This window comes from Cnephaeus nilssonii (genome assembly GCF_951640355.1).
Source record: "Cnephaeus nilssonii genome assembly, chromosome: 23".
NCBI lineage: Eukaryota > Metazoa > Chordata > Mammalia > Chiroptera > Vespertilionidae > Cnephaeus > Cnephaeus nilssonii.
Genome location: NC_137094.1, coordinates 16,547,507 through 16,567,742, shown reverse-complemented (window position 1 = coordinate 16,567,742; position 20,236 = coordinate 16,547,507). Strand labels below are relative to the sequence as shown.

Genomic DNA, 20,236 nt, shown 5'->3' with positions numbered 1-20,236 from the left:
CCATGATGGGACTTACATCACACACACACACACACACACACACACACACACACACACACACACCTCCCACACGGGCTGCTTGAAAAGAGAAATGTTCTTTTTGTTGTTCTGTATTTACATGGCAATGGGATCCCTCTAGCAGCTGCTGGGAAATGTGGATGTTGGGTTTTTCTCGTATTCGTATGAAGAAGCTAGGCATCTGGGTGGAGGAGAGAAGCCACTGTTTATAGAAACCTGGGCAAGAGAGGAATTCCGCACGCACCAGCTTCCGATGGTATTTAGATGCACAGCCTGTGCTGTGGGTTAGTGTCAGGAGGCAGCAGCTCGCTCTGAGCTGAGAGGTCACGAGAGTCCTCGGGGCCCAGGAAGGAGAGGACCGAGTTGAGGGGGGGGAGAGAGAGAGAGAGAGAGAGCGCCAATATTTCCTTTTCTAGTTGACATATTTGGCTTTAATATTTGCACACTCAATTATTTCTTTGGGTGGCTTTCCCAAGACAAACAGTCCTTCCCAAAGGCCTATAACGTCTTTGTTTTCCACGGGAGAGAAAACGGCTCTCTGCTTTGACACAGCAGCTTAATTTTTCTTTCCGTCACCCTGTCCAGGTTTCAGAGATCTTGAGGTCCGGTTTCGGTCAGTAACGCCAGCGAGTGATCGCTGTAACTCAGGGAGGCCTTTCGTATGCACAGACGAAGAAAAGCTTAGGTCTATAAAGAATGGGATCGCTGTCTCTTTCTTCTGAAAATAGTTTTCACCGGAATCGGTCTGCCTGGCTCGGGAGCGTATGCCAAACCGAAGGTGCAGAAAGCCAAATAAGAAAGCGATAGACTGCCCTATCCGGTTTGGCTCACTGGATAGAGCGTCAGCCTGGGGACTGAAGGATCCCGGGTTCGATTCTGGTCAAGGGCATGTACCTTGGTTGCAGGCACATCCCCAGTAGGGGGTGTGCAGGAGGCAGCTGATGGGTGTTTCTCTCTCATCGATGTTCCTAACTCTCTATCCCTCTCCCTTCCTCTCTGTAAAAAAAAATCAATAAAATATATTTTAAAAGAAAAGAAAACGATAGACTATCTGAGCCATTGAACAAGGACTATATGCGCAATAATTCCAGACAATGACAGCTCCCACAATATTCCAGCGTGGGGCCTCCTCTCTGCGGTTTGGGAGCAAGGATATTTATTTGCTATTAGGATCAGAAATAAAAATAAAACGGAGAGCCAAGTAGACGTAGGGGAAGAGGAGAAACAGCCTCAGATAAGATCTGATGGAACCAAATGGACTTGGGGTTGGGGGTGGAGGGGGATGTACTTCCTGGCATTTCCCCCACGGTCCGGTCCACGTCACCCGGGAGCTTAGCCAAGGCATATTTTTAGTCTTCTGCTGTGTCTTTTGAACACGGTTGGGTCGTATGAGCTATGACGTGTGACCCTGCTCCGGCTCCGATGACGCACACTCCCAGCCAAAAATGTCCTTCGCCAGGAGAGCTTCTGTCTCCGTTTCCAACGCAAGGGGACCCTGACCTCCTCCCGGACCCCTGATCTTAGAACACGCGTCCCAGCCGAGGGCCAGGGGTGCCTCCTGCCGCTGGGCCACGCTGTCCACAAGTGGGGCGCGCAGGGGTCCGAGTCCCAGGCTGCGGGGACCGTGGTGCTCAGACAGGGACCCCTTCAGCTTCGGTCGGTGTGGCCCAGACCCAGCGCGGCCCGACCCGGGGGCGCCGGCAGGTGCAGAGCGGAGGGCTCGCCGGCGTGCAGCCCAGGGCGGGCCTCCCGGTTGCACGTTCACCACGGTCCCGGGTGGCTCGTGACAGCCGGGGGAAGGTCTTCCCAGGCTGGGAGCCGCACAGGACGGCGATGTGGGCTGCCTGATGCTCACGCAATAAAAACCCCGCATCCTGAGTCCCAACAGCTGCTAGACTAGAGGGAGCCCATGAACATGAAAACATACAACAAAAGGACGGCGGCGACCTCTTCATTGAGGCGGGTCCATGTGGCGAAAGGACTGGCTCCCCCCTTGGGGCAGGCACTGGGCCTCCTCTGCCCAAAAGCGGGACCCCACTGCCCCCCCGACCCAGCCCCCGATCACCCGCGGGGGCCGTCCCGCCCACTCTGAAGTCAGCCTGCCGCTCGGGCTGCGTGCGCATGCGCAACCGCGGGGCGGGGGCGGGGCCTCGCGCGCTCCTGCGGCCCCTCCCCCTCCTCTCCCCGGGCCCGTCTCGCCAGCGCGGGGCGGAGTGCGCCTGCGCGACCGCGGGTGGGCGGGGCCTCGCGCTCCCTCTCGCCCCTCCCCCCCCACTGCGCCCGGGCCCATCCCGCCGGCGCGGAGCGGAGTGCGCCTGCGCGGAGCCGGCAGTCCCGCTGGGCCGCAGCCGCGGGGTGGCGGGCGGTTGCCTTGGGGACCGCGGGCCCCACCCTTCCTCGATCCCCGCCCCACGCCGTTCGCCACCGCGACGCGGCGGACGACCCCGGCCCTCCCCTCTCCCCTCCCGCCGCCCGGCCGGCGCTGCAGCCGTGACCCGCGAGAGGCGGCGCCGCTCCCAAGATGTCGCAGACGGCCATGTCCGAGACCTACGGTAGGCGGGCGGGCGGGGGCGGGGGGCGCGGGCCCGAGTGCGGGCGCGGTCCGCTTCCCAAGTTTCCCCCTCTTGTCCGCCTTTCCTCGGAGTCCGGGTCCCTGGCCCAGGGTTTGGGGGGGCGGCCGAGCCCCCGTTTCTGCGCGGCAGTGTCCCCAGGGAGGGATGGGAGGACTTGGGGCGACGCCTGCGTGTCCGGGAGCCTCGGGCGGCCCAGGCGGACCCCCCGCCCCCGGTGGGCGATGCCTTTCTTCGCACCTGGACGTCTCTCTCTCTCTCTCTCTCTCTCTCTCTCTCTCTCTCTCTCTCTCTCTCTCTCTCTCTCTCGTTTTCTGGCCCTTCCTGGTTGCATTTTCACTGTTTATCAATGTGTCTTTTTAAGACCGGAGGCACCGTCCTGAGTGTGTGTGTGTTTGATCTTTGCAACCCCACGAATCGTGAGCGCCTCCCCGGCCCATATGGTTCCGTCCCGCGTGGGCAGCGCGAGCCGCTCGGTGGGCCTCCGCGTCCTCCGCGGGTCCAGGCGGCGTCCCCAGCCCCGAACCCCTCCCAGGTGGGCGCATCCGGGCCGAGTTTGGATTCGGAGCTGTGTGCACAGCCCCGGGGCCAGGCTCCGCGGCCCGCGTGGGTTCCGCAAGCCCGGTCCCGCTCGTGACTCCTCCGTGTGTGCAAGGGGCCCCCGGAGCCCGCATGCTGGAGGGCACACTCAGCACGCGTGCGCGGCTCTGGGTTGGTGGGGCCCACTGTCTAGTGGGGGGGGGGGGGAGCGGGGAAGGTGGGGGACACGGTGTTAATCCAATTACGACTCTGATGAATGGTTCAAGCCCTGGCAGGACTTGTGAAGGAATGTGGACTGGGAAAGTGCGTTACAGAGAACCCGAACCCAGACCGGACAAAGAACCCTAACCCAGCCTGGGGGGGCCCCCCTAAGACTCCAACCAGCCAGCACAGCAGAACTGCATATGCCCAGGCCCTGAGAGAGGGAGGTCCCCTAAGGGGAGGGTGGTGTAGGCCCCACAGCCCTTGGGGGGAGCCCTGGGGAGAAGGGCAGGGGGGAGGCAGAGAGGACCCCAAAAGGTCACGGTGCGTTTGCTCCTGTGGTGGGTGCGTGCTTGGTGACACTGGGGGCAGCGTGTCTGTTTCTCAGCAGGCTTTGGAAGATGCTCCCGGAAGTTGCTGGCTTCCTAGGGACCCCTTGTTGTCAAAGGTGCAGGGCCTTAGTGCATTGCACCCACGTGGGCCCGAATCCCAGTCCCATCTCCTAAAGCAGATCATTTCTCTGGCAGTTTTGGGGTTACACTCTTGCTTTTCTTTATTTTCAAGTGCCCCTGAGCCCACCACCCCTTTTTTCTTTAGCCTGGAGCCGAAACCAGTTTGGCTCAGTGGATAGAGCGTCGGTCTGCGGACTGAAAGGTCCCAGGTTCGATTCCGGTCAAGGGCATGTACCTTGGTTGTGGCCACATCCCCGGTAGGGGGTGTGTAAGAGGCAGCTGGTCAATGTTTCTCTCTCATCGATGTTTCTAGCTCTCTGTCCCTCTCCTTTCCTCTCTGTAAAAAGTCAATAAAGTATATTTAAAAAAAAAAAAGGAGGAGGGGTGGGCCCCCACGTGGGGGTGGTGAACTAGCAGGAAGGGGAGCTGTGGCGTCCGTTCGCCTTCTGTGGAATGGTGACCTTGGTGAAGTAGAGCATGGCTGGCCCATCCCTTCTTGCCTTCAGAGTTCATTGGACTTCTGAGCAGCACCGTCACTGGTGAAGTTCCCACCATACGGCTTTGGTTGTCAGGATGCTTATTTCGTGGGACCTTCCAGATGGGCTTTTACTTTTTACCAACTGCATTCCACCTTTTCCTGGAAGAGAGGAAACCACCCGAAAGTTCCCTTTAGAAAGAGCAAGTGTGGCAGTTGAAAGCGTCAACCTGAAGTTAAAAACCACCAAGAGCCGAGTCCTAACGCTGTCACCTTCCCTTATCGTTGACCTTATGTGCCCCCCATTCTTCCCCAGAAGGAAAACAGGGCCCTCCTTCCGGAACCGTCTCCAGCAGCTGCTAAAAAAATATTTGCCTAACCTTTCAACTCCTTTCCGCTCCAGGCTCACTTTCTCTCTTCTGGAAAAGGGCTCTGTGTACCTCACCGGGATAAAATGAGAAATAAAGAGTCACCGCTTACAACGTACTGTCAATCAGCCACATCTCCCTGCTGTTTCCCACGTTAAAGCAGTATTTCCCCTTTCACAGACTGAGTTGTGTTCAACATTTTGGTGCTTTGAAGCCACTAACCACGTGAAAAACATATACTTTACACAATAGTGTGATACAAGTTTGCAATCTTAAATGCGTAGGTTTCAGGCAGAAACCTTGTATCTAAATAATCCTAAACTGTTTCCCAAATGTTTGATTCACCACATTCTTAAAGCCCTGGCCGGTTAGTGTGGGTTAGGCCTGCCCGAGGAGCTCCCACCTGCTGAGACTGGGGGATCACAGATTGACTTTCAAGTCCTTTCTGGCCGGTTTGGCTCAGCGGGTCGGCCTGCGGACTGAAGGGTCCCAGGTTCAATTCCCAGTCAGGGCACATGCCCAGGTTGCGGGCTCCATCCCCACTAGGCGGCGTGCAGGAGGCAACCAATCAATGATTCTTTCTCACCAATGGTGTTTCTATCTCTCCCTCGCCCTTCCTCTTTGAAATCAATCTATAATAATAAAAGCGTAATATGCTAATTAGACCGGACGTCCTTCTGGGTGACCTTCCGGACGAAGCTGGGGCTGCCAGGGAAGCCCAGGTCCCGGGTGCCAGAGGGAAGCCGGTGCCGGCAGCCAGGGGAAGGAAGGCCCACTCTTGCACGAATTTCGTGTGTCGGGCTTCTAGTAAGACTATATTTTAAAATAAAAGTCGTTTCTGATACCAAGAGTTGTGAGATAGACTAACAAATCAAATAGGTGTTACCAATCCACGATGCTCAGAAGGGAGCTAAAAAGGATAAGTAGTGCAGCCCTGGCAGGTGTGGCTTAGTTGGTTGGGCATCCTCACCTGCACCAAAGGTTGCTGGTTTGATTCCCAGTCAGGGCACATGCCTGGGTTGTGGGCTCAGTCCCCAGTAGGGGGCGTGCAGGAGGCAGCTGATCAATGATTCTCACACCGATGTTTCTCTCCCTCTCCCTTCTCTCTCTAGAATATATTAAAAATATATTTTTTAAAGTATAAGTAGTGCAGAAAATGCTATAAAAATATTTTAAGGGCTGAGGCAGTTTGATAGGGAAAATCTAAGACAAATCTCTATACATTGGACTTTTTCTACAGTGAAAATACTTTAATGAAACAACACAAATTGTTGGTTCTATGCTAATTATTATTACAATATACTCTTAATATTTTTATTTTGTGCTTTGTTTTGAATGTATTATAGTATTTACGTGATTTTGAGAATTCTCGGGAGTGTGTGTGTTTAGAGGCTTTACGGGTTGCACTGTGCTCCCCAAAAGACATGTTCAGGTCCTCACCCAGGTCCCTGTGACTGTGGCCTTGTCCGGAAGGAGGGCTGTGCAGGTTAAGGTGAGGTCCTGTGGGATTAGGGGCCTAACTCAGTGCCTGGTGTCCTTATAAAACGAGAGGCCTGTGTTCCAGGCATGTGCATGGAGAATGTGTGTGAATTCAGAGCCTGAGATTGGAGTGACGCACCCACAGACCAGGGGTCGCCACGGGAGAAGCAAGCCGATGCGGCCCTGCCCGCGCAGGGGGACTCCGGTGTGACAGGACCCAGCGAGCGTGCCTTTTGCTTCCTGCCCCCTGTCTTCTGTGCTGTGTTCTTGGCACTTAAGCAGTCTTAAAAAGCAGTCTTCATAAAGTGCTAATGGATTATGGATGAGAATGTGCTTTAGAGGGAAGTCTATCATTTGCAAATGAATTTTTAATCACGCAGGAAAGACATTGGGACTTATAAACAAAGCGTCTCTCCTCTGTTCCCATTAAAACATCGCGATCTGCAGCGTCCTCAGTGTTAGTCCTGCTCTCGGTCCATCGAGCTGTGCATGGTTCCCAAACACAGCCTCAGGGAACCCAGAGAGCCCTGTGTGATTCCGTGTGAGGGGGATGTACTGTCCTCTCAGTTCCAGAATATGGTCCAAAGGCCAGGTGCACAGGAAACCCCACCTGAAGACATAGTGGGTCCTATTCCTTAGGGTGGAGTCTCAGCCTTCCTCATCGTAACAACATGAATGCGACTGGAAGGAAGACCTGGGTCGCAGAGAGCATAGTCCGCTGGAGGGCACGGGCGTCCTTTAAGGAGTGATGCGCCCGAAGTCAGTTCACGCCCGGGCGGAGAGCTGAGGACGGCCTGGTACCTGGAGAGAGAACGTGATGATCAGATGGAGGTGACAGATGGAAAAGACGGGCTTTGGGGCGCCCCTGTGGGCACTGGGCTGAGCCCAGACATGGCCTGGCCCAGGGGCTGGCACGTTACTGTGCTGACAGGTGTATCAGGTGCGCTGAGTCCGTGGTCAGCAAACATCCACATGCCTGGCGTCTGGTAGTGAAGTAAATACTTGTTAAATGAACACCCTGGTTCCACAGCCAGGCGCACTGCCAGCCTCCTGACTAGTGGGCTCTATACCATCAAACGTGAACAGCACGCCCCACTGACTGCTGTCATTGCCCTCCCTTCCCTATTCTGCCTGCCCCCCCAGGCCACATGCCCTCCTGCGGCCCACCCCTCCCTTCCCTCCTCCGCCAACGTGTCAGCCAGGTCGCTGCTGCTCTCCCCCCAGCCCGGGTACCAAACATTTGTCACGTGAAGTCCAGGTCATCGTCCGTCCCGTGCTCTAGCTCCTCACTGCGTTAACCGGTGACCTGGTCACTCCTTATTCTGCAGGTCACCTGGCCCCTAGGCCTGCTGTCCACCCACCTGCTCCCTGACCTGCTCCATCAGCAGCTCTGACCTCCACTAACTCTGCAAGCCCTTGACCTCCCTTTCAGTGGGTGACGGGAGGAGGAGGTGCCCGAATGAAGACGCTCCCGCTCAGCCAGGGACCTTCCCTGCGCCCGCTGTCCTCCCCCTTTTCCGCTTCTCGGAGGAAAGTTCTCCCTGTCGGAGGCTGGCCCTGCCTCTACCTTGGCCTCCCTCAGGTGTCAGCATCCCCCTTCCTTTTCCACTGGTAGCTGCTGTGTCTGCCGTGCACCCCGCGCCCTCCGGAGCTCTCTGCTCTCCTCCCCACCACAGCCCAGCTCTTCGTAAGAGTGTCCCGTCCTCCATCTGCAGCGTCTTCCTTGTTCCTCGGCTGCCTGCTTCCCCACCTCCCCGGAGGCTGGTTTCTCCGGGCGCTGAAGGTCACTTGGATGCGGCAGCCTTTCTTTTTTTAATTCAGAGAGGAAGGGAGAGGGGGAGAGAGAGAAACATCCATGATGAGAGAGAATCATGGATCGGCTGCCTCCTGCACGCCCCCTACTGGGGATGGAGCCCACAACCTGGGCATGTGCCCCGACCAGGAATCAAACCAGGACCTCTTGGTTCCCAGGTTGGTGCTCAACCACTGAGCCACACCAGCCGGGCAGGACACTGCACCTCATCTTACTTAGCTTCTCTTTTCAGGGTCAGCCCTTATAAGAACCGCCTCCCCGAGCCCCAACCGTGTTAGCTCATGGGTATTTAAGCATATTCTCTCCAAATATGTCATCATTTGCCGCACGGATTCCTCGTCAGAATCTTTAGTGTTTCTTAGCTCAGTGGCTGGCACCACAAACCAGCTGGCTCCCTGAGCCAGAAACCAGGACGCCGCCTCAGCTGAGGCCTCAGTCCCTGCAGTCAAGGCCAATCGCCTTTGCTTCCGGCCTGACCTTTGAAACCTAAAAAGCAAAAGCCTGTGGGAGCAGCTGGGAAGGCAGAGGTCAAAGGTCATCTCGTGTGCCAGCTGGGCCTTCATTTCCGTGAAGCCCCACAGTCCCGTTGCACAAACCCGTCCCGCCCGCCCGTTTCCTGCTGTCAGGGGCGGATGCCTTCTGCCTGCAGCTCACACTCTGCTTTATGCTCTCCATCTGCTCTGCTCTGGGAGGGAGAGGCTGCAGTGACGTCTCCACAATGTTTTCATCTTTCCAAACGATCCTCCTGCCATTGCACACTGACTCCCCACCTCCCTCCCAGCCCCGGGCACCCCCTGCCCTCTGCCTCTGAGGGTGATGGCCTCTGGGTCCCTCGTGGAAGTGGACTGGCTTATTTCCTCGGGATTCGTCCGTGGTGTGCACGTGCCGGAACCTCTCCTTTTGAAGGCTGAGTCATGTTACATTGTATGCACAGACCATGTTTTGTTTCTCTGTCCCTCGATGGCTACTTGCATTGCTTCCTTCTTGTGGCCACTGTGAGGAATGCTGCTATGAGCATGGGGTGGCCTGCTTTTAAAACAGGCAATGAGAAGCATACGACTGTGGTATTTTTAAATGCTAACAATTCCGATGGCCCTATTCTAAAATTGTAATTGCCTATAGTCACTTGAAAATCATTTGAGGTTGAATAGACTTAATCTTTGAGCGATGATATAGTTCTTAAGAAACAAGTCAAAGCTAAGCATCACAGAGAAATAGACTGTTTGGGGTCCCCTGGGGGAGAGGAGGAGGCAGGCTAGAGAGGGCTCGGTTGGTTCTGGAAAGGGATGGGGTGGCCAGGGAGGGAGGGAGGCGGCATAGAGAGGGGGCCACAGTGAGCGGCAGCAGCGGGCTAGGAGGGTCGGGGTCACAGTGGGGCGGGAGCGGGATTGGCTGCAGGCTGAGCAGAACTCGGGTGTTCTGCTAACGGAGGCAAAATGGGTCACCACGCAGTGCAGGCCGCCGATGCTGCGTCAGGCTAACTCCCTCCCATTCTGGAAGCCCTTAATTCCATCTTATGGAAAATAATACCCCGTTAGATGCAGTGCTCTGTTTAAAGAAGGAACGAAGAACTCTGGCTGGCCCGGTGGTTGAGCATCGACCTATGAACCAGGAGGTCACGGTTCAGTTCCTAGTCAGGGCACATGCCCGGGTTGCAGGCTCCATCCCCAGTGTGGGGCGTGCAGGAGGCAGCCGATCCGTGATTCTCTCTCATCATGGATGTTTCTCTCTCTCTCCCTCTCCCTTCCTCTCTGAAGTCAATAAAAATAGATGTATATATTTAACTTTATAGCACCTGTTTTAAGGTTATTTTTCACGTTCTCTTTGTTTTTCAGATTTCTTGTTTAAGTTCCTGGTTATTGGAAATGCAGGAACTGGCAAGTCGTGCCTGCTTCATCAGTTTATTGAAAAAAAATGTAAGTGACCTTGAACCTCAGTGTGCACGCATGTCTTCCAGGCGCCCTCCTGCTCCGCTCGTTTACAGCCTAACTTCTGAATGTGTTTTTCAGGAAAGAAGTCATAGTTTAAAACACTGGAAAATAACATTAAGTTTGTTACTAAACTTTCTGTAAGATGACTGAATTTTTATCATGTTAGCATTTCAGTTTTATTAATTTACAGTTGTGAGTGTACGAAACAGTTTCTTGTATTATTGCTTATTAATGTATTATTTTCCATACAAACATCTGTCACCCTACTTCTGCCCACCTTGTATGCGATCCCTGGGTGAGGGGTAAATGGAGGGAGAGGGACTGTGTGCTGTGTTTCAAACAGTGCGTGCTGATCCGCCCACTGCTGAATGAATGGCTGCGTGAAGGGCATTCTCCATTGGTTAACCCTTGACCTCAGTGTCGCTTCCTGTAAGCCTGCTTCCGTAATGTTCTAAAATGGGATGTCTTGTTCTTCTTCTTTTCCAGTCAAAGATGACTCCAATCATACCATAGGGGTGGAATTTGGTTCGAAGATAATAAATGTTGGTGGTAAATACGTGAAGTTGCAGATATGGGATACAGCCGGCCAAGAGCGATTCAGGTAGCTCTCTCTCTGACGTGATGGGAATGTCTGAAGGCTGCATTAGAAATGATCAGTTACTATATTCCCCTGATCTGTGGGTCCCCGGCCCCGTGCTCAGATGTTAGGGACTTCACCTCGGGAAGCTTTAAGAAACAAGCGGAAAGTCAGTTTCTCTCCTGCAGCATCGATTTCTTTTCTTTTTTTCTTTAATACATCTTATTGATGTCAGAGAGGGAGGGAGAGAGAGAAACATCAATGTGAGAGAGAACCACCGATTGGCTGCCTCCTGCATGCCCCACACTGGGGATGGAGCCCACAACCCGGGCATGTGCCCTGACCGGGAATCAAATCGTGACCTCCTGGTTCCTAGGTCAACACTCAACCACTGAGCCACACCGGCCGGGCGCAGCATCCATTCTCTAAAGGGTCCATTGAAGTCTGTTTTGAAGTCATTTAGAGAAGGACTTGTCCCGCCTGTGTCCCCACCCCCGCGTTCCTGTGACCTGATTGCAGACAGAAGAACACTCCTCGTGTGTTTAGATGTCTGAACCGCGTCTCTTAAAGCGGCGCCTGGCTGTTTGCAAAGCCCAGTGGGTGCCTTTGAGCAGGAAGGTGGTGCTCAGTCCAGGTCTCGGTTGGTGACAGTAAACGCGTTCCTCTTTCAGGTCCGTGACCAGAAGCTACTACCGAGGCGCCGCCGGGGCCCTGCTCGTCTATGACATCACCAGGTAACGCAGCCCCACCCCGGGGAGAGGAGGGCGCCCGGTCCAGGCGCACAGGGGTGCTGGGTGCTGGGTGCTGGGCCGTGTCCCGCGGCTGTGGGGCGGGGAGTCGGAAGCCCTCGGCCCTTTCCCGTGGGGCCTCGGAGGCTGGCAGCAGCCCTGCCCGGACCGCCCGTAACGGGGGATGTTCGTCAGGGCCAGAGCATCACCATGTTTCTTAACACGATGCTCTGACGCTTCCCCGAAGGTTCTGAGTGCAGCCTTGCCGGGTCAGTTGTTAACAGTACGTTTTTTCATGTTTATTGACGTCAGAGAGGAAGGGAGAGGGAGAGAGAGAGAAACATCAATGATGAGAGAGAATCATGGATCAGCTGCCCCCTGCACGCTCCCACTGGGGATCAAGCTCACAACCCCAGCTCTTAACTGGAATTGAACCTGGGACCCTTCAGTTGGCAGGCCGACACTCTATCTACTGAGCCATACTGGCCAGGGCTATTAGCAACACTTGACATTGACGGAGGTTGAGGGCACAGGCTGTGGCTTCGATGGCCTGGCAGCTGATCCCTGTTCTGGTCCCGTGTGGCGTCCTCAGGCGAGGTGCTCCAGCTCCCTTGTCTCATATGGGGTGGCGATGATGGTGTGGTCCCTGTGGGGTTACTGGGCAGCTCAGTTAATGTAAAGCTCGGGCACATCATGAGGATCCAGCCTGCACTGTCCTATGCACCTGTCACCCACACATCACGGTGATATGACATTAAGTCAGCTCCTTGGTCTCACTCGCCCCACGTCCAGTGCTCGGGAGCCGTGGTGGTGCAGGTGCTAGGACTCACCTGTCCTGCAGAACCCTGACGCCGGGCTGCCTCGGGGTTGCTGGCACGGCCTCCGACACCTGTCACCACGCTCCCCCCACCCCCGGGGTCTTTCTGGGGAGGAGCTTGCCCACCGGAGGACGCCCCTCTAGTGGCTCCTGCCTGTCTGTGTGGGAATGAGGCGCGCTGGCAAAGAGGTGCGCCACCCCCCGCCCGCACCCACCCCACTTGTCAGTGGCGACGGCACAGCTTGCCAAAACGGGAAGGCTGAGGCCATCACGTGCGCCAGGAGGGGAGCCCCGGCCCAGCGTCACGTGACCAGCTCTAACCAAGCCCCTGTCACCGGCAGCAGGAGGGTCCCGTGTCCTGGGAGCCCCATTAGTGTTGGCACAAGGAAGGGTGGACGAAGACATTTCTCCTTGTGCTCCTCCAGGGCACACAGAGCGACAGGTCATTTCCCGGAGGCAGCACGCGGCCCTGTGGGTGTGCGCACGGCCGCCGGGTTGTCGGGGAACCTGGAGGTGCTGGGCTCCCCGGGCGTGGCTGGCGCAGTGTGAGTGTGTGGACGCCCGGAAGAGTTGCTAGTTTATAAAATACATGTATTATTCTCACAATCTTATGTTACGCAGCCGAGAAACCTACAATGCGCTTACTAATTGGTTAACAGATGCCAGAATGCTCGCCAGCCAGAACATCGTCATCATCCTCTGCGGGAACAAGAAGGACCTGGACGCGGACCGGGAAGTGACCTTCCTAGAAGCCTCCAGATTCGCTCAAGAAAATGGCAAGTGACCTTTGACCTCTGACTGCTTCTCTGATGGCAGATGTGGGGGTGATAGCATTGCTTTCAGCTTAAAGTAGCTACTGGGGTTTTTTGTTGTGTTTTTTTTTTTATATATATATATTTTAGGGAGAGGAATAGTTAGAAACATCGATGAGAGAGACATCGATCAGCTGCCTCCTGCATGACCCCTACTGGGGATGTGCCCGCAACCGAAGTACATGCCCTTGACCGGAATCAAACCTGGGACCCTTCAGTCCGCAGGCCGACGCTCTGTCCACTGAGCCAAACCGGTTAGGGACATGTGGGGTTTTAAGATTGAACTTTATTTAGGAAAAGTAGACCTTCCAGTGTTTACTACAGATTGAGACTGACTTAGCCTGTTTCACAGCATTGAATCTGCCTGCAAAGTTACTTTGATGATAAAAGCACATGTGTTCATGGTCTGTGATGGCTTTTCAGGCCAGGACCTTTAAATGTTACAGGTCTTGGTTTAACGTAAAATTGGTAACAAAATTCTTAAAGGCTCTAATCAGAGGATGTCATGTTTTTAATGTAGTTTGACGCTAAGATGGTAAAGTATCAGATCACATCGATGTTTCCCTCCCTCCCTCCCACTCTGTCTGAAAAGCCATGGAAAAAACATACTCATGAGGATTTTAAAAAGATAGATAGAAAGACATCAGCCATCAGGAACTCATAAAGAAGCTGTTTAGAAATACAGAAGCTTAGCCCTGACCGGTGTGGCTCAGTAGATAGAGCGTCGGCCTTCGGACTGAAGGGTCCCAGGTTCGATTCTGGTCGAGGGCATGTGCCTTGGTTGCGGGCACATCCCCAGTAGGGAGTTTGCAGGAGGCAGCTGATCGATGTCTCTCTCATCGATGTTTCTAACTCTCTATCCCTCTCCCTTCCTCTCTGTAAAAAATCAACAAAATATATTTTTTTTAAAAAGAAATACAGAAGCTTAGACGTGGAGGCTCGGGGGGAGGGGGGAATTTAGATGTCATCTAAGGCACCTCGTTCCCACGTGAGGAAATGTGGCTCCAGAGGCTGAGGTTCTGCCCGAGCTCGGGCCGCTCCATGCAGAAGGGGGAATTCGTCCAAGACCTCCTCATGGTCAGAAGGACAAGCTGCAGTGTAGCCCCCAAACGTAAACACTTGCACGTTATATCCGGGGTGCCATAAAGCTCGCTGGAGAAGGAAACTGTCCCCTATCTGTGTGCACAGCCAGGCCGGATCAGCCAGCCTGGTCCGCACCTCGCACTGGCTTGCTCCTTCTCGCCCACAGACGTAGGTGCTGGTCCCAGATGCCAGTGCTTCTCAGCAAATGGTAGGCTCCTTCTAACATTGAAAAATATACATTGACACTTACTGGTTTCATACTTACCGAACTAAAGGTTCTACGTAATAAACGGCAGTCCGCTTGCTACCCTAGGGGATACTGAACAGACCTAGGATTGAGTAATTCCGATCGTCTCCTGAACGTGGCTGTGCGTGTTGTCTCCTGTCCCTTTTAGAGCTGATGTTTTTGGAAACAAGTGCGCTGACGGGGGAGAACGTGGAAGAGGCCTTTGTTCAGTGCGCAAGGAAAATACTTAACAAAATCGAATCAGGTGAGCCGCACCGGGCCAGGCTGCCTGGCCATTTGGGTGGGTGCCCCAACAATGCTGCGGGAGTAACCTGTGGCAGTCATTCCGCCCTGAATGTCTGTGTCGGGTAGGCGCCCAGCGGGGACTTGCCGGGTCAGGGACCCTAAGCTTCTGGAATGAGGAAAAGGCCGCCACCTCTCCTGTCGGGGCAGCAGCAGCTGCCTCCCTCCCCACCACGGGTCTGAATGAGAGGGCTCCTGTCACTAAGGCCTGGCCGGCGTGGGGGGGGGGCGGGAGTGGTCATACTTGGTGTCATTCTGCCAGCCTGAGGTGGAAAGGGATGCCTTTGCAGTTTAATTTTACATGAACTTACCTTTGTGTGCGTAATATAGTCGCATGAATTCCCAATTCAACAAGTGCTCAGAAAGGTACAGTGACAGCCCCCCTCCGCTGCTGCCCGGCCCGGGCCTGCCTGCTGTCTGAAGTCGGCCATTATTACCAGTTCTCTGGGCCTTTCAGACATTTATCCTGTGCAAGTGAACTTGTATGTGTATATTTTCCTCTTTATGAGAAACTGGTGTATATGCATGCATACACACTGAGTGGCCAGATGATGATGATCTCTGAACCCATAATAATGTGGCCACCCAGTGTATGTCCTATATAATAAAAGGCTAATATGCAAATGGTTCCCTCGACCAGGAGTTCGACCAGCAGGCAGGCCGGCCAACCACCCATGTCCCCTCCCCCTGGCCAGGCTGGCTGGACCCCACCCATGCACGAATTCATGCACCGGGCCTCTAATATATAATATATAGACACTGAGTGGCCAGATGATTATGTGTTCAGAGATCATCATCATCTGGCCACTCGGTGCATATTTGTTCCTGAAGACATTTGGGGGATCACAGAGCAAAAACCTTCCTGAAAGACGTGCCGTTCCTCAGGCGAGCTGGACCCGGAGAGGATGGGCTCGGGCATCCAGTACGGAGACGCGGCCTTGAGACAGCTGCGCTCGCCGCGCCGCTCGCAGGGCCCGGGCGCTCAGGAGTGCGGCTGCTAGGCGCAGCTGGAGGCAGAGGTAGGTGCCCACGCACGGTCCCCCCCCCCCCCCCCCCCCGCACCCTGTGCCCTGCCCGGGCTTCCACACGTGCTTCACACAGGGACTGTTGTTACATGCCTTTTGCAGCCACATATGGAAGGAGAGGTGTTGCATCATTACGTGTTAGATATCCGCAGGCGTGGAATACTCCTCCTCCTCAAGCTCATGGGACAGTCACCAAAATAGACCACATTCTGGCTATAAAACGCACATTAACATATTTAAAGGAAACAAACCATGCAGTGTCTATTCTCGGACCACAGTGAATACACTAGAAATCAGTAACAGAAGGATAACTGGGAAATCCAAAATACGTGGAAATTAAACAACATACTTCTGAAGAACTCGTGTTAAAAAAGGAATCTCGAGAATTTTAAAAATATTTTAAACAAAAAAAAAATGTATTTTTAAATATATTTTTATTGATCTCAGAGAGGAAGGCAGAGAGAGAGAGACATCAATGATGAGAGAGAATCACTGATCGGCTGCCTCCTGCACACCCCCCACTAGGGATCGAGCCTGCAACCTGGGCATGTGCCTTTGATGGGAATTGAACCCAGGACCCTTCAGTCCGCAGGCTGATGCTCTAGCCACTAAGCCAAACCAGCCAGGGCAAACAAAAAATATTTTTAAACAAAATGAAAATCAAAACATAACATAAAAATTGGGGGGATGCAGCAAAAGCAGTGCTTTCAGGGGAATATGTAGCATTGAATGCGTGTATTAGAAAAGATCTAAATCCAATCCCCTATGTGTACACAGAGAAACGTAGGAAAAAAGAGCAAATTAAATCCAAAGCAGGCAGAAGAAATAAGAATTAGAACAGAAATTAATGAAATTAACACTAAAATCAGTAGAGAAAAATCAACAAAACCAAAGCTTAAAGGATAATAAAATCAGTGAGCTTCTAGCCAAGCTAAGAAAAAAAGATTGAAAATTGCAAATATCCAAAGTGAAAAAGGAACATCACTAAGCAGATCCTGTGGACATTAAAGGAAAACTCTGAACAGCGCTACATCCACCAATTTGATGACCCAGATGAAACAGACCAATTCCTTGAAAGACGCAATTTGTCAAAACTCATACGAGAAGGAATACAATTAGAATAGGCCTGTATCTATCAAAGAAATTGAGCCAATAATTAATAACCTTCCAAAACAGAAAGCATCCGCCCCAGATGGGATAACGGGAATTCTGCCGACCATTTAAGGGAGAAACGACCCAGATCTCCTACAGTCTCTTCCAGAGGCTCATGCAGCTGAAATGCTCCTCAGCTCGCTCTGTGAGGCCAGCATTGCCCTCATCCCGAAACCAAAGACAGAAGAAAATTACAGACCAATATCTCGCATGAACAGAGATGCACAAATCCTCCAAAAAAATTAGCAAATCAAATCCAACAGAGCACAAAAAGAACCACCCCTCTCAGGGTGGTGTATCCCAGGTGCCAGGCTGCTCGCATTCCACAATCCGGGACCTCCTGAGGCGCTGGCTCAGGAGGGAGGAAGGGGCGGGAGTTGCCGGGAGTGTCAGACAGTCTTTGGCCTTCGGGTCGGTGAGGCGGCTTTCCGGGGTGAATTGAAATCTAAATGAATGTGCCTGTTGCTAAAATAGGAGGCTCATTTGTCAAAATTGCAAGTGGAGACTTTAACTTTGTAAAATATGTTTTATGGATTTCAGAGAGGAAGCGGGCGGCGGTGGGGGGGAGAGAAAGAGAGAAACAAACATCAGTAATGAGAGAATCCTTGATGGCTGCCTCCTGCACACCCCCCACTGGGGAGAGAGCCCACAACCCCGGCATGTGCCCTGACTGGCATTGAACTTGACCTCCTGGTTCATAAGTCGACACTCAAGCACTGAGCCTCACTAGCCAGCAAGATTTTAACTTTAAAGCTTCTCTTTTTCCCGTTTACCTCAGTGGACTTTTTACAGATAGTCAACCTTATCTAATAGGCAGACATTTCAATAAAAGTTGGGAGCATTCACTACTCCCTGTGGGATTTTAAACTGCTTGTTTGTACATTGATAGTTATGCATATTTCTAAGTTTTTCTTCTTATTTTTTAGGTGTTCGAACAGTGATATTTGGGAAACAATTGTTGGAGCTTGAAGAAGTGTGTTGTTTTTTTTACCACCATCCTTTTCTACTTTATGCAGAAGTAGATCTTTGTGCGGAAAAGAAAGAAATGATTGGGTGTTACCTTAGCCTGTAAAGTACACAGCAGACCACGTGGTAAATCGAATTCAATGGACAGTGCCATTGACGTGTACATGTATGTAACTGCCCTGTTCCGTGGCTTCCCTTCCCTGGGGTGAACCCTGGCTCTGTACTGTATATACCCGAGCCCCGTGTCCCTGCAGCATGGTATCTCATGTATGATATAATAGAATGTTACACTAAATGCGGTCCAATATTTTATTTTTTGTAATCATATGACCTAAAGCCTGCTGGTGTGAGGTGCTCTGCCATCACGCTGGCTGTGTCCCGTGGTGGGTGATGTTCACGACCTGCTCGACTGGGCGGCGGCGGCCAAGGCAGAGCCGGTGCGTTCCATTTGCCGGTCCACGGGGCGTCACGTGGCCTCGCTGGGAGCGCTGCTCAGTGGTTACTCACGCACCGAATAAAGTCCAAGTGGAGTTTTCCTACGAACCCGACTGTCCCGCACTCTGATTTTAAAGCATCTCATCCGGACCCAGAAGGGAGGCCGAGTCCCTGCTGTTCTGGGCTCTGTGGCCCCACCCCGGACCCGGCCCTTCACCAAACACGTCTGCTCAGCGGAGGGTGATGGACGGCTGGGCCCTGGGCCCCGGTCCCCGGTCCTCCTGCCGGACACCACCCTTGGCTGCTGTGCTTCGCCGGGACTCGGATTCGGCGCTCGGGCCTCACTGCCACTCTCCAAGCCCGTTACTGTCCCGGGTTCCTTGTCAGGAAACCACTCCATCGATTGATATTAAAGGGTTACCACTGAGAAACTCCTTATGGTGTGCTGAGTGCCTCAAGGCCTAGTGAGTCATTCAGGCGACACGCTGGTAATTCATGAACCAGGAGGAATCACTGTCTTGGGAGGACCCTGGCCTGGGGCCGCCTGACCATGGCTGCAGGGGCACAGGCTGAGGGTGCGGGTTCGAGTGCAGAGTCCCTCCCGGAGCCTCGAGTGCCTGGTAAGTTTGCCTTTAGTTTTTCAAGCAAACGTCGTTTTGTCTCTGTTCTTTGGAGCTTTGACTGCAGAAGAGACCATTACAAAAACCCACGCCCTCCGGCCGGTGCGGCTCAGTGGTTGAGCTTCGATCTATGAACCGGGAGGTCGTGCGGTTCCATTCCCGGTCAGGGCACATGCCGGGTTGTGGGCTCCATCCCCCGAGTGGGGCGTGCAGGAGGCAGCCGATTGATGGTTCTCTCATCATTGGTGTTTCTCTCTGCTCCTCTTCCTTCCCCTCTGAGATCAATAACAGTAAAAAAGAACAACACATACACAAAACCTTTTTTAAAGCCCAGCAAGCGAAATGGCAAGTGCCAGCACACATATGTTGATATATATGTAAGTTGATACGTATGCTGTTTTGTTGTGTTAACAAGCTTCAAGACTTCATGTCAAATTTTCTGAAGGCGTTAACATCATAGATATTTTTACGCCTAAAAATGTCCAATTTAGTGCCAAAAAAGAGCCTTAGTGGGAAGTTTTAATTCATTACTGGTAACTCCCATCTATGGCAGCAGTCTGCAAACTGCGGATCGTGAGCCGCAGTTTGCCGCTCTGTTGACTAATGAGTTTGCCAACCACTGACCTAGACTCTGGATTCCAGTAATTACAGGCTGTTATTCCTTGTGATGAAGCCCCTATGGAAATCGATCCGCATTATTGATGATACACCTGGTAAAACCAGTTTGTGTTCGGAGCGCGCCGCCTTGTGGACACATGTGGAATTGCGTTTAAACTTTTTTTAAGCCATCCCAAAGCAAAGCTACAGAAAAGCGACAAGTCTAGCACAGAGATCTCTATTCATGAGCAATCTGAAATCACCCGTGTGATACCCAGTGACCCCCAAATATTTTAATTTTTTTTCTCCCAAATACCAGGGGCAATTTCCTATAAACCAGGGCCTCCTCCTGCACAACCATCAGAATCGGGAAGTTCACGCTGATGCGTCTCTACCGCCCAGTCCTCTGGCGGGGTTCAAATGTCACCCGTTGTCCCAGGAATGCCCTTCGCAGGCGGCCAGAGACCCCCCCCCCCCCGCTTACACCCCCTTCCCGTGAGAGGCGCACTTTATATTTAGTCTTCATTTCTCTCCAGTCCTCTTTCTTGAACATTTTGGGGTTTTTTTATTGATTTTTTAAAAAGATATATTTTATTGATTTTTTTACAGAGAGGAAGGGAGAGGGATAGAGAGCTAGAAACATAGAGAGAAACATCAATCAGCCGCCTCCCACACACCTCCTACTGGGCATGTACCCACAACCAAGGTACATGCCCTTGACCAGAATCGAACCTGGGACCCTTCAGTCCACAGGCCGACGCTCTATCCACTGATCCAAACGGGTTAGGGCTCCTTGAGACTCTTAAAAGCAGGCGTCCTCACACTACGGCCCGCGGGCCACATGCGGGTGTTTTTGCCGTTGTGTTTTTTTACTTCAAAATGAGATATGTGCAGTGTGCATAGGAATTTGTTCACAGTTTTTTTTAAACTATAGTCCGGCCCTCCAACGGTCTGAGGGACAGTGAACGGCCCCCTGTTTAAAAAGTTTGAGGACCCCTGCGACCTCCGAACCCCAAGAGATTGGGAGCCTGGCTCTTCCATTGTTTCA

The 20,236-nt window shown here is 53.1% G+C and overlaps 1 protein-coding gene across 2 annotated transcripts; it reads left to right on the top strand.

Moving 5' to 3' along the window:
- The first annotated feature begins 2,319 nt into the window (after positions 1–2,319).
- Positions 2,320–18,405, top strand: RAB4A (RAB4A, member RAS oncogene family). 2 transcript variants are annotated; one of them, XM_079763736.1, is made up of 8 exons: positions 2,320–2,570; positions 9,752–9,832; positions 10,334–10,448; positions 11,096–11,158; positions 12,591–12,745; positions 14,260–14,355; positions 15,279–15,412; positions 17,497–18,405. In XM_079763736.1, the coding sequence occupies exons 1-7, from the start codon at positions 2,540–2,542 to the stop codon at positions 15,392–15,394; spliced, it is 657 nt and encodes a 218-aa protein (XP_079619862.1). In that variant the 5' UTR covers positions 2,320–2,539; the 3' UTR covers positions 15,395–15,412; positions 17,497–18,405. The 2 variants fall into 2 exon arrangements, with proteins under 2 accessions (XP_079619862.1, XP_079619863.1); XM_079763737.1 differs by lacking the exons at positions 2,320–2,570; positions 9,752–9,832 and having other exon boundaries at positions 12,629–12,745.
- Positions 18,406–20,236: the final 1,831 nt, after the last annotated feature.